Source organism: Stegostoma tigrinum, chromosome 1, assembly GCF_030684315.1.
Source record: "Stegostoma tigrinum isolate sSteTig4 chromosome 1, sSteTig4.hap1, whole genome shotgun sequence".
NCBI lineage: Eukaryota > Metazoa > Chordata > Chondrichthyes > Orectolobiformes > Stegostomatidae > Stegostoma > Stegostoma tigrinum.
In genome coordinates this window covers 57,950,443-57,975,472 of record NC_081354.1, presented here as the reverse complement: position 1 = coordinate 57,975,472, position 25,030 = coordinate 57,950,443, and the positions used below count along the sequence as shown (strand labels likewise).

At 40.5% G+C, this 25,030-nt stretch overlaps 1 protein-coding gene across 5 annotated transcripts in view; it reads right to left on the bottom strand.

The window, feature by feature from the left end:
• Positions 1-25,030, bottom strand: part of tll1 (tolloid-like 1) — a 351,886-nt gene that overhangs the window by 92,043 nt on the left and 234,813 nt on the right. For all 5 annotated transcript variants that reach the window (XM_048544759.2, XM_048544744.2, XM_048544753.2 and 2 more), the window contains 4 exons: positions 18,729-18,831; positions 16,330-16,446; positions 7,830-7,975; positions 4,010-4,205 (listed from right to left, as the gene is read on the bottom strand). In XM_048544759.2, the coding sequence (XP_048400716.1) occupies positions 4,010-4,205; positions 7,830-7,975; positions 16,330-16,446; positions 18,729-18,831 (562 nt within the window). The remainder of the gene's footprint in view (positions 1-4,009; positions 4,206-7,829; positions 7,976-16,329; positions 16,447-18,728; positions 18,832-25,030) is intronic.

The window sequence follows — 25,030 nt, the reverse complement described above, 5'->3', positions numbered from 1 at the left end:
ATTTTGTTATCTCGGATTCTCCGGCATCTGCAGTTCCCATTATCTCTGGACTGAGGATAGTTGGGATTTTCAAAAATTTTATATCACAAGGCACTGATTTTTTTTTTGAGATTAAAATCATCCTGTTAGTCTGTTTACTGTGTTATTTCTTGTCAGGAGTGAATTAGATCAATGGTCCAGGTGGCTAGTGTGTTGCTCCGAGTAATGTTAACAGCATAGGTTAAACTCCTGTCCTAACTAAAGTTGTCTTGGGATCTGCCTTCTCATCCTGGCTCTAGGAGCAGAAGGCAATAGCAAATGGGCACTGACAAAAATTTCTGCAAAGAAAACAGCTTCAAAACAACCATCAACAGACAAGGGCCCAAGGCTCAGGCAGAACATGAATTAATTAATTTTTGGCCTAGGTACACTTTGTAGCCGTGATGAGAAAAAAATACCATATTCTTTAGTTGGAGTAACTCTGTATTTGTATTTCTTGCTATGATTACATTTCATTAAAAATTGCATGTACTATTTGGGCAGGATTTTATGGAAGTGTTTAGGGTTTTACCTGCTGGGAGATCTGTGATGTCTCCTCCAGAAAGGCCCAAGGGTATTCAATGGAACACAGATAGCCAAGTAGCCAGTAGTGAGCCCAAGGGTCAAGGACTCTAAGGGCAGGCACCCTCATTACTGAGAGATGCTGGTCAGAGGCTGGCATTGCCATGGGAAGCTATGGCTTTTGCTGGAATGACACTTGTTAGAGGTCTAAGGTTAAGGAGTGACCAATGTCCCACATTACTACAATCATAGAGGTTTATAGCATGGTAACAAGCTCTTCAGCCCAACTTGTCCATGCTGCCCAGTTTTCACAATTAAACTGATCCCATTCACTCATGTTTGGTTTATAACCCTCCATACCTAGCCCATCTATGTCCAAATGTTTCTTAAATGACAACATTATACTTGCCTCCACCACTATTTCTGGCAGCCCATTTCAGAAACTCACCACCCTCTGAAAAAAATTGCCCCTCTGGACCCTTTTGTATCCTTCCCCTCTCACCTTTAACCAATGCTCTCTAGTTCTGAACTCACCTACTATGAAGAAGAGCTGTTGGCTATCTGCCTTATCTATGCCTCTCATGATTGTACAAACCTCTATAAGATCACCTCCTCAGTCTCATATGCCCTAGGTAAACACACCTTCCACCCCAACCTTCAGTTCACCTGGGCCATCTCCAGCACATCCCTCACCTTCCTGGACCTCTCAGTCTCCATCTCAGGCAACCAGCTTGTAACTGATGTCCATTTCAAGCCCACCGACTCCCACAGCTACCTAGAATACACCTCCTCCCACCCACCCTCCTGCAAAAATTCCATCCCCTATTCCTAATTCCTCCGCCTCCGCCGCATCTGCTCCCACGATAAGACATTCCACTCCCGCACATCCCAGATGTCCAAGTTCTTTAAGGACCGCAACTTTCCCCCCACAGTGATCGAGAACGCCCTTGACCGCGTCTCCCGTATTTCCCGCAACACATCCCTCACATCCCGCCCCCGCAACAACCGCCCCAAGAGGATCCCCCTCGTTCTCACACACCACCCTACCAACCTCCGGATACAACGCATTATCCTCCGACACTTCCGCCATTTACAATCCGACCCCACCACCCAAGACATTTTTCCATCCCCTCCCCTGTCAGCTTTCCGGAGAGACCACTCTCTCCGTGACTCCCTTGTTCGCTCCACACTGCCCTCCAAGCCCACCACACCCACCACCTTCCCCTGCAACCGCAGGAAATGCTACACTTGTCCCCACACCACCTCCCTCACCCCTATCCCAGGCCCCAAGATGACAATCCACATTAAGCAGAGGTTCACCTGCACATCTGCCAATGTGGTATACTGCATCCACTGTACCCGGTGCGGCTACCTCTACATTGGGGAAACCAAGCGGAGGCTTGGGGACCGCTTTGCAGAACACCTCCGCTCGGTTCGCAACAAACAACTGCACCTCCCAGTCGCAAACCATTTCCACTCCCCCTCCCATTCTCTAGATGACATGTCCATCATGGGCCTCCTGCAGTGCCACAATGATGCCACCTGAAGGTTGCAGGAACAGCAACTCATATTCCGCCTGGGAACCCTGCAGCCATATGGTATCAATGTGGACTTCACCAGTTTCAAAATCTCCCCTTCCCCTACTGCATCCCTAAACCAGCCCAGTTCGTCCCCTCCCCCCACTGCACCACACAACCAGCCCAGCTCTTCCCCCCCACCCACTGCATCCCAAAACCAGTCCAACCTGTCTCTGCCTCCCTAACCGGTTCTTCCTCTCACCCATCCCTTCCTCCCACCCCAAGCCGCACCCCCAGCTACCTACTAACCTCATCCCACCTCCTTGACCTGTCCGTCTTCCCTGGACTGACCTATCCCCTCCCTATCTCTCCACCTATCTTCTTTACTCTCCATCTTCGGTCCGCCTCCCCCTCTCTCCCTATTTATTCCAGTTCCCTCTCCCCATCCCCCTCTCTGATGAAGGGTCTAGGCCCGAAACGTCAGCTTTTGTGCTCCTGAGATGCTGCTTGGCCTGCTGTGTTCATCCAGCCTCACATTTTATTATCTTGGAATTCTCCAGCATCTGCAGTTCCCATTAACCCAGGCTATCCAGTGTCTCCTTATAGCTCAAACCTGCCAATCAAGGTAGCATCTTAGTAAATCTTCTCTGAACTCTTTCTAGTTTAATAATATGCTTTCTATAGTAGGGCAACCAGAACTGCACGCAGTACTTCAAATGCGGCCTTACCAACATCTTATACAGCTGCAACATGACGTCCCAACTCCTATAGTAGATGTTCTGATTGATGAAAGCAGCCATGCCAAAGCACTCTTCACCGCTCTATCTACCTGTGACTCCATTTTCAAGGAGCTATAAACCTGTACCCCTAGATCACTTTTTCTATGAACCTCTCCAGGGCCCTACCGTCGACTGTGTAAGTCCTGCCCTGGTTTGACCGACCAAAATGCAGCACTTTGCACTTATCCAAATTTAACTCCATCTGCCACTCCTCAGCCCAGTGGCCCAGTTGACCACGACTGCACTGTATTTCCAAATAACAACCTTTACTTGTCCACTGTACTACCAATCTTGGTGTCATCTGCAAGCTTGCTAAGCATACTTCCTAAATTCTGATCCAAAACATTTTTATAAATGATGAATAACAGTGGACCTAGTACTGATCCCAACGGCACACCCCGGGGTGCTGGCCTCCAGTTTGAAAAACAACCCTCTACTACTATCCTCTGTCTTCTGCCTTCAAGCCAATTTTGTATGAAATTTGGTTAGTTCACCCTGGATCTCATGGGACTTAACCTTACTCAAAAACTTACCTTGTCAAAGGCATTGCTAGAGTCCACATAGACAGTGTCTACTGCACTGCCTACAGCTACTTTATTGGTCCCTCTTCAAAACACTCAATTAAATTTGTGAGACACAATTTCCCATGCACAAAGCCACGCTGACTATTCCAAAGAGTCCTTGCCTCTCTAAACACCTGTAGATCCAGTATCTCAGAATCTCCTCTAACAACTCAGCCATCACAGACGTTAGGCTCTTCGGTTTGTAGTTCCCAGGCATTTCCCAGCAGCCTTTCTTAAATAATGACACACATTAGCCATCCTCTAACTGGATTGAAATGCTAACCTTTTTAGCTATTGCCAGAATATGTCAGTTGTTTTATTCTTCCTGTATGTAAGCAAAATTCAGAAACCACAGGGCATCAAGTTATAGTCCAATAGATTTATTAAAATCATAAGGTTTCAAAGCACTGCTCCTTTGTCATTTTACCTGATGAAGCAGCAGCTCTCTGAAAGCTTGTGATTTTAAATGAAATGGACTTTAACCTGGTGTTGTCTGACTTCTGACTTTACCCATCCCAGTCCAACACCAGTATCACCACATCATAAGAGAAAGTGCTACCCAGGCATATTAATTGGTTCTTACAATACTCTGAATTTGACATATTTGTACCTTTAAAAAAGTTTGCTGCAAATCCTGCTTTATTAACTGTTCCATCAGAAACAAATTTCATCCAGAGGGTATTGGAAGTAGATTTGATGTCTTCTGGTTTATCATAGCCACAGAAACGCCCAATTAAGGGACTGTTTTCATTATTGCCATTTCGAACTTCTAAATAATCATAGGCACAATTGTCATGTCTCTCAACCTAGGACAGAATAAGGAAAACATTTTACTGATTTTTGCACAGGAAAACCTCATTTTAAAGTTAATAAGTACATTTATTAACCAAATCATGGAATTGCAAGAGACATTTAGCACATTAAGACCACGCCATTTCCCTTGGAGAACAGTATAGCTCATCTCATTGCCTCATTGTTTTCCCATATCTGATTATTTTTTTCTTCTGTATTTAGCTAATTTCCTAAAATTGATGCCATTAGGATGGTAGAAACAGATTTACTATCAGGCAATCTTGAAGATTTTACTCACATGACCATCATACACTCCCTACAGTGTGGAAACAGGCCCTTCGGCCCAACAAATCAACACTGACCCTCAGAACATCCCACCCAGACCCAACCCCTATAATATAAAAATCTACACATCCCTGAAGACGATGGGAAATTTAAACGGCTGATCGTCCTAGCCTGCACATCTTTGGACTGTGGGAGGAAACCGGAGAACTCGGAGGAAACCCACGCAGACACGGAGAGAATGTGCAAACTCCACACAGACAGTCGCCCAAGGGTGGAATCAAACCCGGGTTCCTTACACTGTGAGGCAGCAATGTTAACCACTAAGCCACCATGCAGCCATCTCTACTTCTTTTTCCAATCACCTTAAATCTAGGTTATCTTGCTATTCATGTTTCAGCATCTTAAAATACTTTCTCCTTATTTACTTAAAACTATTTCACTCATGATTTTAAACTCTGTCATTTCAGTTCCGAGAAGAACAAACCCAGCCTCTCCAGTATATCCACTTAATTATAATCTATATTCCTTCAACAATTTTAGTAAATCTCTCCAAAGTCTCTTGTATTTCCTGGCATATGGTATCCAGAACTGCCAGAGGTGGAGGAATGGGCAGATGAAAATGGGATTGGTTTGTAATTTACACACAAAACACCTGTGAATGTGGTAGTGCTGTTGTCTTCAATGGATCCAATTTTCATAAAGAAGGTGACATGTTAGCTGTTTTCATGAGTAGGTCTAAACTTGCTAGAATTACTTGGAGGGGTAGGATATGCAGTTCAAAAGATACACAACTCTGAGTAGGATTGGGGCACCTTTGGGAGAGGTTACCATAAGAAATAGGGCCAAGGGTACACTGTCAGCCACTACAGTCTTCTCTGCCATTCAATAGCATTATGGCTGATCTGACATTTCTCATGTCCACTTTCCTTTCTTTTCCACATAATTTTTGACTCCCCCATTGATCAATAATCTGTCTATCTCAACCTTAAATACAGACAAGAATTCTCTCTTCACAACTGTCTGTGGGAAGGTGTTCCAAAGACTCTCAACTCTTTGGGAGATGAAATTTATCCTCATCTCATTTTTAAATTGGCATGCCTTTATTCTGAGTCAATGACCTCTGGTCCAAGGCTGTCCCAGCATTTACCCTTTCAAGTACCCTAAGTATCCCACATGTTTCAATAAGATCACCTCTCACTCTTCAAAACTCCAGGGACTAGAGTCCTAATCTGTTTACTAGTTGTTCGTATGATAATCCCTCTATACCATGGATCATCTGAGCAAAGCTTTTCTGCAATGCCTCCAATGACATATCTCTTCTTAGGTTAAAGTTATTAAAAGCAGATGAGAAAGTGTGTTGGAACTGTGAAGCTGTTAAAATATTTAAATCTCCTTGGAACAGTCAAGCTCTCAAGGTGTTTAAAACTACTAACATTTAAATAATTTTCAAATATGAATGCAGATAAAGTAAAATTAGTGCTTGTGATATCGCTTTTTCTGTTCACATAAACTCAAGGGTTTTCTTTGAAGAATTTTTGCTGCATGGCTGGTTTCTCAACCAATCATAATTAGTGGGATATCTATCATTTCACCATTTAATTGATAGTTCTAAGAGGCTATAAAGTGTGCATTGTGGAATGACGAACATAAATATTTCTAATCATACGTGCTTCAGTCTTTAAAGGAATTTAAATGTGAAGAATATTTTGCTTTTAATGGGTGTTCTTTTTTACAAAATAACCAAGGAACAGAAACTTGAAAGACTTTATTTTATTTATTTTCATCATGCTTCCTGATGTCTTCCCTAGGAGGAAAAGGAGAAATTTGACATGGAGGATGCAAAATCAAAGTGTGCTGAGTGGGTGCTATAGGTTGGATTCAAAATGGCCCTGCGTACAGTGGCATAGATTGACATGGAGGACATGAGGTGGCATTGAAATCATACTGAGGGGGCAAGTGAAGGGTGATGGTTGGAGAATAATTTTGTTTTACTCTTTTTCTTGTAAATTCTAAAACACCAAGACTGGTGGAAAAAATTCTGTTACTTTTTTTAAAACTCAATCAAGTTAGTAAAATCTATCTGCCCTTAATAAAAGTGTGCTAGTCATATATCACTCCATGCTTGGTCAGAACAGATAGTTCCTTTCTCTTAGATTCTTGTTCTTAAAAGCTTCTACATCAACAATGTTAAATCAACTGGTCTGCAATTCAAATGTTAATACTTCTTCCCTTTTCTGAACATGGGTTCAACATTTGTGACATAGGAACAAGAGTAAATCAGGTAGACATTCCAGTCCCTCAGCATCACTGCTGTATCTTAAGAGGAGTGTGGCTAGACTTTCTGCCACTAATTTCCTCAGCAGCTTTGGACATAAACTATCTAGATCAGATAACTTAACCATTTTTAGTACCATCATACTTTCTACTACCTCCACCTCATCTCAATTGTTTTTAAAAACACATCTACTTTCCCAGGAACATGCTCATTTTTACTATTGCTTTGGGCTTTTCTCTTCCTTGGTAAACACCAATGCAAAATCTTTGCTGTGTCTTTTGACTCCACCAGAAGATCTCTGTTTCAGTCCCTATTTAGCTCCAGTACTCCTCTGGCAACCTATTAACTATTGATTGGTTTATACACCACCTTTGGATTCCTTCTTACGTTCAGTGCCAATCTGTTTTCAGCCTTGTTGCCCCTTAGTTGGCTCTTACCACTTTTTTGAATATTAACCTAACTTCCTTTACATTATTAAGCTGACATTTGTCGTAGACACGGCTTTTCCATTTCATTCCATTCTCACAAACTTTCTTTTTTTAAAATCACCCAGGAAGCACTGGTTTTAATTGCCCTTCCTTTCCTCTTATAAGAAAATACCCACATTGTACTTAAGACTATTCATTGCCCACTTCTGTTTGCTTGTCTTCAATTTCTATTTACTTGAGCTAGGTTCCTATTCCATTCCCTGAAATACTTCCATGTGCAACACAGTATTCTAGTTCATTCCTTGACTTTCTCATACATTTAAAAATTGGATGTAAAATGGAGTTCTTACATGGCTTACCTTTACTCACTCTGCTTCCAAATATAAAATGCAATTTCTCAGTTACAAAACACTGAATCATAAGTAAAAAAATTAATTTTAAGTAAGACCAGCTAGATTGGAATATATCTTACTTCACGAAATATTTCATTACCTGCCTATACAAACCAAGTACTCACTAAACTTAGCTAGAGACTATAGCTCTAAACGTAATTAATTCTACAGTTATTTGCACTTTACTTTGGCCAACACAAGGATGGTCCATCACTTGAACATCCTTCCTATTAAATTTTTATCATGCAACAAAGTTACCTCAAAAGCCTGGAAAACTAATCCTACGTAGTAGTGCTCAGACATTGTTATTTTCCACACACACTCCTTCATTGGTCTGTAGTCATCTGGATAGTTTGGAGACTGGATCTGTCCCGATTCTTTATTGATCTCACCACCACAAATTGCTAATAATTAAAGAAAAATTATTTGTGAATAGAGATATAATTAACAAGATGGCAAATTTTAGGATTCTACACACAATACTTCCAGCATAGCAATTACGAGGTTATACATGAAACCGTACTCCATCTGAAAACAAAAGGTGGGAAATACATTGTATGATTGATTCTTATGTTTCACAGTGCAGTTGCCCTCCTAGAATGCTGGATGTAAGAACAGAAGCATAACCTACCTCTGCTGTGTGCCTGTGGTTCTGTGTTATGCACCATAGCTCAATACAGTTTCACCAGTTGTCTGCCCAAGTTACAGTGAAAACTCAGAAGATTCCAGAGGTAAACCAATTCCTCTGTTACATTGATGGTACTTTGTATATTCCAAAACAATAATTTGTTTATTTTGTCAATTTAAGGGATTCAACAACAAAGGATCAAAATAAGTAAAGTTCCTCTACCAGTGGTCACTCTTCAATCTCTTGGGCTTTCTGCTTTCCTCTGGCTACCTCTTACCTTCAGTAGTTTGTAATTTATTCTGGTCTCCCAGTTACTTTTTCTAAAACTCCTGCATCCGTCTTCAACTGACTTTAATTACCTTTTGACAACCTTTGTGCCTGGCAAATCATCTGGATCTGAGCATTATTATTGCCAAGCATTAGATAAGCCAATATTTTATTTTTTGGAAGGTACAATTATTGTGAAGTTTATCTTGGTTTCTGGCGGAGGCCAAGTGTCCTGACATATGCAAAACAGAGCAGGGTGCATGCTGTCTGTCTGTTGATCATTTTAAGCACCCAGCCAGCTGGTGTGTGTTGATCTGGCATGAAAACTGGGTGGCATGTGATCCAGAACGACCCTGATGAGAGGGCAGCCCACAAAATCCAGGAGGAATCCGATGCTTTGATGTTCCAGTGTTCCAAGGTGCTACCAGGGTGATGAAAAACTATTCAAAGGTAAACAAAATCAGTTGAAGAAGGGGCCAGGAATTTTGGAGAAAATTTTTGTGGTGTCTCAATACTAAGTAACTACGAAAGTTAACAAGTACCTGAGGAAAGAAGAACGCCCACCAGGAGACTGAAAGGCCAACACTAGCAGAGGAACTAAGAAAGAGGGTCTAGGCACTTAGTATGCAGGGCTCATGTAGGCAAGGCTGAGAGACCCTGGTGAAATTTGGAGCAAGAGTTTAACCAGCACTGACTGGGAGGTAAGCTTCAACCACTAGTTGGTGACCAGGTACACCAGGACACAGAAACATTGGAGAAAGTTAAGTGAAGTCTTTGAGAATGAAGATTGAAATTTCTCTGAAGGAAGATCTGAGTACTAACAAGACTTCTGTGATTCATAATAATTACTGACAGCTGGGTAGATTGCTATGAAATCTATGGTTGTATTTGGCCTTTTTAACGTGCAAGGTATTGTACATGACAACAATTTACTGATTCATTCAAATCTGCCCAATGTTGGTTTTAGATATTAGAGTATAAGACAATATTGCTTCAATGTAAATTTATCTCACGTTAAGGTTAAAAGCATAAAACAAAACTTGTAAGCTATTTGGCTTTTTGACATGGAATAGCGAAGTCTATGTTTAATAGCTGAAACCTGTGGAATCTTGGAGCTTTATTCAAATTATAACAACCTAGACAAAAAGTTACAGATCCCCAGTTGGACCATTATCAAAACTGGGGTCTCTTCCAGGACTGTAACATATTAGCATGACAGGTAGAATGCTTTTCAAACAAATTCTGAAGTATGAAAATGTTTTTAGCTTCCTGTCTATCATCAAAAAAATGAAGAATGCTACCAAAAAGTGCGTCTTCTTTTAATTTTCAATTGAAGCATCCTATAATTGGTTAAAAGTAGCTCCTCCCCAAACCATCTGCCTCCTCTATCCCACATTATTAAAAGCAAAGCCAACTTTCCCTAGCCCTCTGAATCAGAATGTTCCCCAAAATCTTCTAACCTCCAGCTTGCAACAATTCCTTCAAGGTTCTTTGAGGAAGTCACGAGGCAGGTTGACGAGGGTCAAGCAGTAGATGTGGTGTACATGGACCTTAGCAAGGCATTTGATATTCATAAAGTCAGGAGGTATGGGATACAGGGTGATTTGGCTGCCTGGATTCAGAATTGGTTGGCTGACAGGAGGCAGAGAGTGGTTGTAGATGGTAAGTATTCTGCCTGGAAGTCAGTGCTGAGTGGCGTCCCACATGGCTCTGTTCTTGGGCCTCTGTTCTTTGTAGTTTTTATAAATGACATGGATGAGGAGATTGAGGGGTGGGTTAGTATGTTTGCTGATGACAAAGGTTGGAGGTGCCGTCGATAGTATCGAGGGCTATTGCAGGCTTCAGCGAGACATTGACAGAATGCAGAATGGGGCTGAGAAATGGCAGATGGAGTTCAACCTGGAGAAATGCGAAGTGATGCATTTTGGAAGGTCGAACTTAAATGCTGAATATAGGATTAAAGGCAGGATTCTCGGCAGTGTGGAGGAACAGCGGGATCTTGGTGTTCAAGTGCAAACCTCCCTCAAAGTTGCCACCCAAGTGGATAAGGTCGTTAAGAAAGTCTATGGTGTTTTGGCTTTCATTAACAGGGGAATCAAGTTTAAGAGCCGCGAGGTTATGCTGCAGCTCTACAAAACTCTGGTGAGACCACACTTGGAATATTGTGTCCAGTTGTGGTCGCCCTATTATAGGAAAGATGTGGAGGCTTTGGAGAGGGTGCAAAGGAGGTTTACAGGGATGCTGCCTGGACTGGAGGGCTTGTCTTACAAGGAGAGGTTGACTGAGCTCAGACTTTTCTCTTTGGAGAGAAGGAGGAAGAGAGGTGACCCGATCGAGGTGTACAAGGTAATGAGAGGCATGGATAGAGTTGATAGCCAGAGACTTTTCCCCAGGGCAGGATTGACTGCCACGAGGGGTTATAGTTTTAAGGTGTTAGGAGGAAGGTATAGAGGAGACGTCAGAGGGAGGTTCTTCACCCAGAGAGTTGTGAGCGCATGGAATGCTTTGCCAGTGGTAGTCGTGGAAGCAGTGTCATTAGTGACATTTAAGCAACTGCTGGACATGCACATGGAGAGCAGTGAATTGAGAGGCGTGTAGGTTAGGTTATTTTATTTTTCGATTAGGATTATTCCACGGCACAACATCGTGGGCCAAAGGGTCTGTACTGTGCTGTACTTTTCTATGTCTTATGTTCTATTCTCATTAACTCATCACTTTGACCACGCATATGGTCACCTATTCTCTAACAAAAACAATAATTGCTGGAGAAACTCAGCAGAATTGGCAGCACCTGTGGGAAGAAAGCAGAGTTAACGTTTCAAGTCCAGTAGTCCTTATCTGAACTGCTAGTAGCTAGGAGAAAGCGGCATTTATCCTGAAATTGAAGTGGAAGGTAGAGGTGATAGATGGAACCCAGAGAGATATGAAAGGGAGAGGTAAACAAGGAGATTATGGATAGCAGACCAGGATAGAAGGGAACCTGAATAAGTAACTAATGATGGAGAACAAAAAGAAAGGTTAGAATGTAAATCCCGTCTGAGGGAGCAGCAAAATTTCTTCAAGGTGAGCATATCTGGAAGAGGTGTGATTATGGTATTATCATTGGACTGTTAAACCAGAGAACCAGATAAAGTTCTGGGGTCCAGAGTTTGAATTCTGCCGTGGCAGATGACAGAATGTGAATTCAATAAAAGTTTGGAATTGGGAGTTTAATGACAACCATGAATCTATTGTCGACTGGTGGAAAAACATATCTGGTTCGTGAATGTCATTTAAAGAAAGAAACATCACCTGGCCCTCTCACCTGATCTGGCCAACGCGTGACTCCAGAACCACAGCAATATGGTGGACTCTCCTGGGCAATTATGGATGGGCAATTAATGCTGGCTTGGTCAGTGACACCCTCACATCACGAATGAATAAAAAAAAATTAGGGGTTCAGCAAAGGTAGCAATTGTCATCTATTTACTGAGTAATCTCCTGTCAGCCAAAGTTCTGTTTAGAATTCATCACAAGCATAGAGTTTCAGGTTTGTTTTTCTAATGTGTCTAATGATTAATTTTCAATTCCTTGGAGTTAGTGCCTGTTATCAGCAATCAGCCACTCTCTCCCAATCTCATCATTAACAGCAGATTTCCTCATGATGAGCAATTGACAGCTGTATTTTATTACCTGCTGCTATGGTTGCGTGGTGTTGCTAAGGAGCCATTTCCAGTTGCTTGATGCCCTGGAAACTCATTCCAGCATAAGAGCTTTTATAACGATTTATTAATTGGACCAGAAAGCCAGCCCCAACTCTAAGTAACTCACAATGTATGGTATTGAGACAGCAGTTGGGTTTAACTGGAAGTCAAAACCAAGAATTAATCTGGCCACACTGATATCTGTTACTTTACCAAGAAGTTCTCAACTCAACAGTGAATTACTGACAATGAAAGCAACACAGAGGAGCCAAATTAAACTACTGTTGGAAAATACTGCTAATAACTTCCAAGCTACAGGCTTTTGTTGCTGAGTCACAGGACTTTTGCACTGAAATTTAGGTATTTCTATATCAACCTGTTCAGTTATGTAATGACAACACATTTAGAACAGGTGGGACTTGAAACAGAGTCCTCTTGCTTAGAAATACTGACACATTATATTGCATCACAAGCACCCCTATCATTTGAATTTTACTACAAACAGACCCACTTAGAACTTGAACCATTGCCAGTGAGTTGGAAATCTGGTGGTCAGATTGGAAGGAGAGAGAAATATACAAATAGAATCTTTGGCTTTTGAACTGCAGCAATGATTTATGTTGGTGTTAGAACAGAAGTTTATCCTGAGAATGCTTGCCAGTGCAAATAGAAGCCCTCGTTTAAATTTGACTTGTACCTGAATTGTATCTTCAACACCTGATGGTTTGTTCATTCATCATCCATGTCACTTATAACATAGAACACAGAACATAGAAAAGTACAGCACAGTACAGGCCCTTCGGCCCACGATGTTGTGTCGTGGGATAATCCTAATCCAAAAATAAAATAACCTAACCTACACTCCCCTCAATTCACTGCTGTCCATGTGAATGTCCAGCAGTTGCTTAAATGTCACTAATGACTCTGCTTCCATGACTACTACTGGCAAAGCATTCCATGCGCTCACAACTCTCTGGGTGAAGAATCTCCCTCTGACGTCTCCTCTATACCTTCCTCCTAACACCTTAAAAACTATAACCCCTCGTGGCAGTCAATCCTGCCCTGGGGAAAAGTCTCTGGCTATCAACTCTATCCATGCCTCTCATTACCTTGTACACCTCGATCAGGTCACCTCTCTTTCTCCTTCTCTCCAGAGAGAAAAAGTCCAAGCTCAGTCAACCTCTCCTTGTAAGACAAGCCCTCCAGTCCAGGCAGCATCCTGGTAAATCTCCTTTGCACCCTCTCCAAAGCCTCCACATCTTTCCTATAATAGGGCGACCAGAACTGGACATAATATTCCAAGTGTGGTCTCACCAGGGTTTTGTAGAGCTGCAACAAAACCTCACGGCTCTTAAACTCAATTCCCCTGTTAATGAAAGCCAAAACACCACATGCTTTCTTGACAACCTTATCCACTTGGGTGGCAACTTTGAGGGAGGTTTGCACTTGAACACCAAGATCCCGATGTTCCTCCACACTGCCGAGAATCCTGCCTTTAATCCTATATTCAGCATTTAATTTCGACCTTCCAAAATGCATCACTTCGCATTTCTCCAGGTTGAACTCCATCTGCCATTTCTCAGCCCCGTTCTGCATACTGTCAATGTCTCGCTCAAGCCTGCAACCGCCCTCGAAACTATCAATGGCATCTCCAACCTTTGCATCATCAGCAAACATACTAACCCACCCCTCAACCTCCTCATCCATGTCATTTATAAAAACTACAAAGAGCAGAGGCCCAAGAACAGAGCCCTGCGGGACACGCTCAGCACTGACCTCCAGGCAGAATACTTACCATCTACAACCACTCTCTGCCTCCTGTCAGCCAACCAATTCTGAATCCAGACGGCCAAATCACCCTGTATCCCATACCTCCTGACTTTATGAATGAGCCTGCCGTGGGGAACCTTATCAAATGCCTTGCTGTTGTACTTTTTACCTGCATCAGTTGTAGGATCCTGCTAGAGGTTACTATTCGTCCTTTGAGACTATCTGTTCACACTGTATGAAGGAATAATATCTTTAAGTAATCTGACTGGTGCATTATTAAAGAATGATAGTAGTTACCCGGATCATTTTGCACAGACATGCAAAATAACCCTTCTGTAGTCACATTCAACTGCATTCGGAGATTTTGGAACGTTTTCCAAAATATTAATGTAGGCTTGCTGCGAGCACCATGATTGTCACATGTGTACAGTCAATGGTTCTTTAATTGAATGAATCCATCCAAAACAATCTGAGTGTATTGCTGCATGAGAGTCTCTCTCAATGTCAACTGGGTATAATTTGCAGACCTGGAAAACACAGAATTGGCCACTTGAGTGATACACTGTGGGCAGCAAGTTGTGAGATCCAGAAGATTCACTGGCAGATCCCTGAAATGATGAAACTAAATTCGGAACATTTTTAACCTTTCCCAGGAGGCTGCGGGTGCCAGCAAAACTGAAGATGCAATGAGACACTTAGTCTCGAGTCATTGTTTCTCCATACTGAGCAAACTGAACCCCTGCCTACATATTCTGATCTGGTGTTATTGCTTTCTTCAAGCTGGAGGTCTGTTCCCAGCACTACTAATCTGGAGAACAGTACATGGTTGTAGAGAAACCAGCTAATGTTTGTTATTATTGCGGCTCCTGGAGTTTTTGCTATGTTCCTATATGTTGATATTGTGATTTCTCAACCTGCTCCTCATCAAAAGTCTATTCCGTAACAACACATCACTTTCTGATTAGGATGTGGTGAAGTAGTAGGGTCCCTACTGCTAGGCCAGAAGGCTTGAGTTCAAATCCTACGTCTTCCAGAGGCATGTCATAACATCTCAACAGGTTGATGAGAATATATCTATTACTCCTACATTACAATGAAGGCTGATGGTGGGAAGTAGACCCAAAGTTAATGGAAATCAGATTCCTGAGATTAGATTCCCAGACAACGACAATGAATGTTTTTTTTCTGCCAAAGGCAGGCCAGTAACTCTGCAGTTGCACTGTTCAAAAATTTTCCAAACAATTTTATTTATCAACTACTCCAAGTTACACTTTTGTCTCGTTCACCACTGGCAAATTCCATTCAGCAGAAACCCGTACAGTGGCAATTATAGTCAATAAGCCAACTTATTACCACATTTGTTTGAATATTTAAATACTGACCCTACAGGCTCATAGGGGTTTTCTGCACACTTCAAAATGCTTCTTTGAAAAAGCTAGAAATGTGCAAGAGCAATGTGGAGTTTCTGTACTACATTTTTGGCCGAAGCTCTTTGCTTATAACTGAACGGTCAACCGTGCCAACTCCTTCCATCTCTCCCCAACCCCTGACCAATGTCTCTAGCACCTCATCTGTTAGAATCAAAGGGCAGAATTAGATCTGAAATAGTGGAAGAAATGCAGCAAATTTTCTGCTGTGGTTCTCATGCAATAAGAATATTTCCTGATCCCATTGACACCAGAAGTCCAAGATGGCAATAAAAACACCCCATCCACGTTCAGAGAAGAGGTTTATAGCACATGATAATCTGAAATGGTAACTGTCCGTCTCTTAAAGAGCTGCACATGTCATGCGAGCAGCCAATCAAAACATCATGATAACATAAGTAATTGGGAAGTACAGTGAGGATTTAAGCAACGACCAAATAAGTACAAATGCATTGGTGGAGGTGCGATTGGTCTATTCAGGTGGGTATAAAAGACTCCAATGACACAATTTGGAAAAGAACAGGGTGTTCTTCGAGCATTCTGAGCAACATTAACTCATTAGCCAGAAACAGGTTGACAGACCAGTTAATAATTTAGAATTGGTCAGAACTTGCTTTAAAATTGTTGCTGCATTTGTCAACATAACAGCAGTCGTGTTATTTCAATAGTGATACACTGATTGCGAAGGTTTTTGGAACATCCCAAGGTACAACTATAGCACTTTAATGTTTCTTCATCCAGAGCCTTTTCATGTGCTCAGGCCACTCCAAAACCTTTGTGAACATGGTTATTTTTCAAGTACAATCACTGTTGCTGATTTGTAAACAGCCAGATTCTCCCCATAGCAAATAACTGACTGACTAAGTGAAGAGAAACTCCTGAAAGCATATATAAAGCAAGTCATTAGAATAAATAATCATTTTTTTAGACTAATGGCTTAGTATTTAAGCGAATAATCACTAGGAATATATTTTAAAGTCTACCTTCATATACTGCTGCAAAACCTTTTCCTACCCAGTTACTGCTACTACGGAATTCTATCCACATTCTGCTGTCACTGGAAGTCAGCACTTCAGGTAGTTTATCACCGCAATACCTGCCTGGATTTAGAAATATTAAGATAAAACAATTCAATACATTATTAAACAAAATTAAAATGACATTTATAAAACAGTTGAGTCAAAAAATGATACAAACATAAGGGTGTGCAAAGCTTATCATTTAAATGTAGGCCGTGTTACTTGTTGTTTCCATGCTTCATTTTGTTCTTCTTGTCAACATTACTCTTGCTGGTGATCCCTCCCCAGAGACCTGACCAAATTTGTGTTTTTTACACTGGTCTTTCTGGAGGAAATTGTAAAAACAGTCATTGGGATTCATTTAAACATTTTGGGGTGTTTTTCTTGTCCAGTTCCATTAGTTTTTTGTTAATATATTTTACATCATGCTGGTAGCATTAACAGGGTAATTAACATCTATAGATATCCTTGCTGAAATTTCAAAGATTTTCAACAATGTCCCATCTTCTACATTAACTAACTTTTTGACAATGGTCTTGGTGATATCCTGTGCTGCTCCAGCTTAAAAACACTGAAATTTACAGGAAGCACAACTTATAAGGAGAGCATTAGTGGAGATAACACAATGAAAGAAAATCTTGTTTCAGCAGTTAAAAATAGATAAACAAAAAAACCTACAATTATTATAGGTCATAATATCAATGTAAAAGAAAGTAATTTAATAAAAACATCTAGAAACATGCAACAAATGATCATAATGAAAAAAATACAGGTTGAGTTTATGCCGATAAAAATACATTTAGTGAACATGTAAGATAGTGCCCTAAAGAATCAAGTTTCAAACATTTCTTTACTCCCATGAAATGATCTTGAATATCTTTAATGATGTGATTACATGCTCTTAAATGCAGAGTCATAATAAATGAGAAGGGCATTACCCAGAATGACTTAATTGCACGAGTGACTTTTTATTTGTATTCAACTAGTGGGTATAAATTAAGGATTCACTTGTGATCACAAATTTAGGTACAGGTTCTGTATAACAACGGTAGTGCCCCTACCTCTGGGCAAGAAAGACTGGGTTAAAGTCTCTCTTTCCCCACAGGTGTGTCATTAACATGTCCACACAGGATGATTAAAAGGACTCTCAAAAGTCCCTGAGAGGCAAGAACAATTAGGGAATGGCAACATAAGATGGCCACTTGCATAATTAGTAAGTTTAATTGTCCAAATTTAATCAATCCCTTGCACTATTACCATCCAGTGAAGGTGGGTGGGGAAAAGTACAAGGAGGGCAGAAGTTAAAATCATCTCCAGGACTCTTGGAGTGAATTTTCATACCTGGGTAAGGAGTGCAGAGTCAGCACATTTCCTGGCTGCACAATTGTTGCTGACCCATGCCTCACTCACCCTATACCATCTCATAACCTCCATGCCAACCTATGCCACTCCACACTTGGTCCCTTACAGCCCCCATTCTATCTTAGAGCCAATATGTGGTGATATTTTCTTGCCAGCTCCGCCCTTTTCTCTCACACTTACCATACTAACTCACCCAAGTATTTCCATAAGCAGCCCTCAGGTCACATGCTGAGATGGAATAAAGGGCTGGACCTTAAAAAATTATAGCAGTTTCACAGTCCTTCTTGACATTTTCAACAATTCCTTTTAACAGTTCCAAAGGACTTATGCCATTTTTATGCCTACTTTCGACAATCTCAAAGGATACCTGACTTCTTCCAAAAGGTGCCTAACCTCTTGCAAAGGTTTTCTGGGGCCATATACAAAGACCATATCCTTACCTCTCCAAAAGGATATTGATTGTCTAAAAAAGCATTTTCCTACCCAACTAGGTCATCAAAATCACACGGCTGAGGTGATTGCTCCTTTGTATGGCCAACTATCTGCATCAAACACAAATATATGAAATGCCACCCATCCCAATAATAGGTGCTGTGTTTGGTGGCAGATCTTTTGACTTTGAGACTCATCTACCATTCTCATAATGATGAGGCAGCTTTCGGTCATTGCAAAAATCCTTAATCTCCTCTGAACCACCCTGCAAAGCCACAAGGTTTATAAGTGATTGCAATAAGCATATCCTTTCCAGAACAACGGATGATAGACAGCAAATGCCAGCATTACCAATACTCTAGGAATGCATAGTGAGTGTTTTTTTTAAAAACAATTTTGCAATCTTCTTTTTTCTGGCTGGGGAGGGATAGAAGGGCTGGGGGTTGGGGGAAAGTAGCAGGAGAAGGAAAAGGGACATCCTATCATTTTTACAGGGGAATAAAAGGTTGTTGTTAAAACCTCAAATTCAGTGGCACAGCTAAATGTCCTAACTGGACAAAATTCAATACCAAGAAGTGGTGCCTTTCTCCAATAGCCATCTCGTACTTCTATGTAGTCATACCAGCACAGGCGACTCTTGAAGAGATCCATGATGGTAAAATTCAAGACAATCTGTAACAGAAGTGAACAGAATCATCATAATCTCCCTTGCAAATCTGTAAACTGGAGAAATTAAACTTTATGTTGGATATTTTCTCATTTTCTCACCATATTAGAGTGGAAATAAACCATCCTCAATCCTGAGGGGCTGCCCAAGAAGACGATGAGATTATCTAAACCTCATGTCTGCACGTATACTTTTAAAGTTTTACTTTCATGAAATTAGGTGCTTATTTATAAATAGATAGAGATCAGTGTCAACAGTGTAGAGAAAGTCTAGGATTTTTTAAATTGGACATTTCAGTAATCTGATGCAATGTGGATAATTTGCGGCTCATCATCAGCCTTCCCAGAAATTCCAAGTAGCTGAAAGATTGACGTTATTCACAGAATTGTTATGGTGCAGGAAACAGCCATTTGGTGCATAGTGCCTCTTGGATACCAGTTCTCCAAATGAGCATTCCTCTGAATAGTTCTGTCCCATAGCCGAACATAGATAGTTACTTAAAAAGTAACAAACGATTTTTGAAAGCCATGAATGAAGTTGCCTCCATCAGAGTATCAGGCAGCGCATTCCACACACATCTCTTTTATGAATTACTTTAAACCTTTGTCCTCTCCTTCTCAATCTTTTCACAACTGAGGACATTTTTTCCCTGTTTACTCTATCCAGAACTCTCATGATTCTGAACATCTCAATAAGATCTCCTTTCAGATCTTAGCCTTCTGTTCTACAAGGACAAGTCTCACAGCTTATCCAGTCTGTCTTCCTAACTGAAATTACTCACCCATGAATCTATTCTCATAAATCTCTTTTGCATTCTTTCCAATACCTTCACATCTTTCCTAAAGTGTAGTGCCCAGAAATGGTTGCAACACTCCAACTGAGAACAAACTAGTGACTTAGACAGGTTTAACTTGCTCTTACACTCAACATCCCTATAAATGAGCCTCAGAAACCTAAGCTTTATTAACTGCTCCATCAACCTGTCCTGCCACCTTTAATGACATGCACATATACACCCAGATCCCAAGATAACAAGGTGTAGAGCTGGATGAACACAACAGGCCAAGCAGCATCAGAGGAGCAGCAAGGCTGATGTTTGGGGCCTGAAGAAGGGTCTAGGCCTGAAACGTCAGCCTTCCTGCTCCTCTGATACTGCTTGACCTGCTGTGTTCATCCAGCTCTACAGCATGTTATCTCAGATTCTCCAGCATCCGCAGTTCCCACTATCTGTGAAACAATTTACACCCAGATCCCTCTGTTTCTGTACCTTCTTTGAAGTTGTACAATTCAAGTTATATTGCTTTCCCACGTTTTTCACACTAAAATTGTATTACCTCTCACTTCTCCATATAGAACTTCACCTATCACCTATTTGTTCACTCCATCAACCAATGTACTTTTGAAGTCCTCCACAATACTCATTACATTTCAATACATTCCACACCCATGTTACTATTGTCTCTTTCACTCCTTCAGGTCTAAATTTGTTTACATTGTATCAAAGTCTTTCGGAAGTCTATGTGCACTACATCAAAAACATTGCCATGATCAACACACTGATGTTTCTGTAGTGTTTTTGAAGAATGTTAGCTAGACATCATTTTTCCTTAAGAAGAAAAATCCATCCTGGCTCTCCTTAAATAATTACACATTTGTCTACGTGAGGATTAAATCAGTTCCAAATTATTGTTTCTAGGATGTCCCAAATCAAAATTAAACAGAGTGGAGTGTACTTGCTTGGCTTATTCTTATGCCATCTTGTGTATGCCCAATTCTCCAATCCTCCAGCACCATCCCAATTCTAAGGAAGGCTGAAAATCATCGCCAACATCTGTAATTTCCATTCTTACTTTAATCGTATCTTCAACTTATCAAAATGGCAATTTTGTACTTTCTTCTGCAATCTCCTGATGACTAAAATCCAGTATGTTTACATAGAATTTTCTATTAATTATCAAGGCTAAACATCAGACCATTATTTTAGAAAGCTGCAGTGAATTATAGCGTTATTTATTTTGTCCTCAAAAGGTCACAGCAAACATAACAAAAAGTTTACGCTGTTCTCTTGAGTTTCCATAGGATAATGTAAAATCTTGCCAGATGCATATCTTGAAGGCTTTCCAAACGGCAAGAATTAATGTCTTTGACTTCAAAACAGCATTTAATCAAAAGTGACAATTTTTCAACAAAAGCAAATGTTGGACTGGATTTTGAACATGCTGCGCAAGCATTAAACTAGTATTGTGCATCAGTTGTAGAAAAGGAGAGATCAATGGTATTAAAAATTGTGCAGTGCCTAAAACAGACAATTAATCTTATGTCCAGGTGGCAAGTTAACAATCCAACCCACACTGTTTCAGGCCATTTATTTTTTTCTTCACAACATTCATCTGAAAAACAAAAAAAATTTGAGCAGTTCTCAGAACACTGAAAATTTCTGCTTCACTATCCTAATTCAGCTAAACTTGTTGGAGGCTAACACAAAGAAGAAAGGACAGGACTGATTATCAATCTGAAAGACAATCAACTCTAGAGATAAAACATAGATGCAGTCCAAGGGGAACCCTACTGTCAGATGGCAGTGGAGGGTATCCATTTCATTGTTAACTGCATGGGAAGTCTTTAATTTATTCAAAGGTAGATCATTTGGGGAAGGTTGCAGGAGAAGAAAATTACAGGAGGTATCCATGTGAATCAGTTTAACATTTATCATCCTAATCCAAGATTGGTTTCATCTTGAAATCAGTATGTATAGTATTTTCATATTTCGTCTCTTACAAATTTTCATTAATAAAGGGCTGAGCTTACAACACTGGCAATGTTTGTCAAATAAGGTGATGTGAAAATGTAAAACAACATGTACAACAAATCAGTCTTCTTGTAGTGTGGGCTGAATTTTACTTTATGCATTCCCAGCAAGTCTGGAAAGCTGGAAACAACCCACCTCAGACATCTGAGGATCCCACAGCATATTTTACAGGGCTCAGGCAAATAACTAATTATCATCTCTATAAAGAACAATGGTTCTTGCTCCAGGGAGCGATAGTTGAACTAAATGCTGGCAATTCAACAGTCTTAGCAGTTCAGCTGGGGAGCAGTGGCTAGGATTGCACTTTGAAGAATAGAACACCATGGTAGGATGCTGTCTTCTCAACCAGGTAAATGGAATCTGGGACACCTGGCCAAGTCAGGAAAAGAAAGTGACAAGAACAGGCAGTGCCATTGCTGCATTGTCCAGCCAGGGAACTCTTGTGGACCAAGTGGGAGGACTCAACATCCTTCACAGTTCACTGGGAAGTTTCCAGATTTCACCTGGAAGTCTCTCCTTGCAGTAGAGGGCCTACCCACTACTGATGAACTGAGTTAACAGAAATGAAATGTTTTACAACACTGTCCTCATCAAAAGTTAAGCTCACAGCCTCCCAGAATTTTGGTCTTAAAGCGATCAGACAACATGTATGATCTACCGTTAAATACTAAATTATAATTCTTTCGCTATGTATCATCATTCTGTAAGTAGTGCATCAAGACTGAGAAAAAGGTCTTTGTTCCCTAATGGTCCACAAAAAGGGTTACTTTTACTCTATAAACATGTAACTCTCTTGAATCTTTCTGTTCTTCTGTGATAAATATTTTAATACAGTTTGTAACCTCAAATTACTGCATTTCATTGTTTAAAGGTTATTGTATTCATTGGGAATTCTATTAAGACCCTTGATATGATTTATGAAGGGGTAAAGAGACATACATAAAAATCAATTTCAATAAGTATATGCAGCATTTTAAGTTAGAGGAGTTTTTAACTGCTGTGACTGAGTACAGGGCTCTTCCTGAAGATGGTAAGTTGACCACTGTATTGATTAGAGTTGTGCATGTATTGGAAACTATTACAGTCATTTCCAAGTAGAGAAAAGAAAAAGGGAAATCACAAGGGCATATTCAAAACTGCAGAGAAGTGTGCTTGGGAACTTAAATGCTCAGAATATTTTATTTTAAAGAAAAGCTTGTTTGATTGCTAGAACACCTGATATTGTTTAGGGGGGAAAAGAAAAGTCTGGTTTATCAGTTTCCCTTTCAGATTCTATTTTATTATTACATTTTCCAGTATCTGCTTATGAATGCTTGGCTGAATTTCAAAAGCTACCAAAAAATCACTTAGCTTAGCAAGGGCTATGATATTATGATGATTGATAACTGAAGTGATTTTTAAAGGATTATCTGTCTTTGATGTAGAATATGAATAAGTGTTTGTTTTTACAACAACATTACCATTTCAGGGTATTCTTTTCTTCGAATAGTCTCTATGAATGAGATTGTTTGTCTTTTTTCCAGCATGAAGACTGTCTAAATGACAATGTCCATTTGAAAGACAACTGAGGTTTGTCATAGTAGAAAGTGGTGATTGAAAACAATGAAACACATGAGGAAGCATGGAGTTATGAGGTGCAAGAAAGTCATATTAAATGGGAGGAGGGGGGAGTGTTTGAAGACTTGACATTCATTATTACGCCTGCTCATTGTCCCAGTGAATGGAAGTGGCACACCAACAATTTCAGCATCTCTATCATCCTTTGAGTCTGCTGCAAGAAGTGTTGGACCTGAATCCACACTTCGGGATTACCAGAGTATGCTGAAGGTAGAGAAATTTTCAAAAGACATTTGTCTGTTAAGTTAGGATGTTTTTCAATTCAACCTTCCCACCCCTTGCACGAAAATCCGGTCCTACCCCTGCCAAGTGCTAACATAATCAGCAGTTAAACAATAAGAAGTCCCAAAAAATAGAATGATGTAATACCATAGGGATTTCTCAAACTTTTGTTGTTTCCCTCCTGAGGCCTTAAGTCTAAACATGGGCACTTGCAATAGTCCACTTAAAAAGGATTTCATTTGAACTGAGGGAGCCTCCTCAATATATGTGTGCTTGAAAGATCTACGCTGCAGCAGAAAAAGGTCAATAAAGGGGAACATTTATACCACTAATGTATTTCCAGTTGATTTATTCGCAATTTCTCTGCCGATTCAGACAATAAACTAAATGTAGCTGCTTCAAAATGCCTGGACACACAATCTAAGTACAAAACAAAACTCTCTCTGTAAATCATTAGGGTTGGTTCGTACATTGCAATTTCTGTTTTTCAGAACAAAACTAAAAGTGCTGCAAGGTCAGAAAGCGTTTAGCCTGCAACTAGCACATTATTTATATGCTGGTTACATACCAACTCAACCTCAAAGTAGCAAGTCTTTCAGCAAGTGCTCAAACCACAGGTCATTTTTTCCTATCATTAAGTATCTCGATAAGATAAACATTACACCTTCCACAAACAGATCCCATAATTTAAACTGATTAATTTGTGCGCTTGACTGAACAAAAGGCACAGGGGAAAAAAAATTATTTGTGCACAGATTCAGGTCTATGCCTCCACTAGAATTGGCACATTTAAAATGCAGAATGTCACGTTGCTTTCCTTTGTGGCAATGGTGGATTCCAGAAGGAGGATTCAAGAAGCAGAAATGAGATGAAGTAATTGGTTCTGAGATCCCAATCATAATGACTCCGCAGTCAGGAAAAAAATCCAGATCCTGATTCCATAAGAAGAATGCTGAACATTTACTTTAATAAAACCATAGCTTATTTGATGACGGCAGTAGCGCTGAAAAATTTAGAGCACAACATCCCCAAACTTGTTCCATGCATCATAAACAAGTGTTCGAGCTCAAAGCATATCACCTAATGCAAGACAAAGCTACATGTGCAAGGGTCCTGATGGCTGCTTTAGGTGACTATCTGGTGATCTAAAAAAATAGGCAGAGCATACCAAACCATGAATGCTAGGACCATTATGCTGTTGAATATATTTCTTTATTCAACCCATCCAGACATGTAATCACACAGCTCTGGTGCAGATGGGTCTTGATCCCAGAACTCTTGACTCAGAGGTAGGGACAGTACCATGATGCCACAAGACTTCCGATCAGAATTAAATCTATACAAAACTCAATGTGTACCACTTGCAACCCATACTTCAATCAATTTGTCTTCTAGACCAGTTTGCAGAAAGGAGAAGAAAGGTTATCAAATTATGTGGATACTTTCTGACCAACTATTTATTCTGAGCTCCATGATTTTTTGGTGGATGTACAAAGCCAAGTTAGGGGCTCGATTGGGGCTCTTAAATAACCAATGAATACACACAATATTTGATC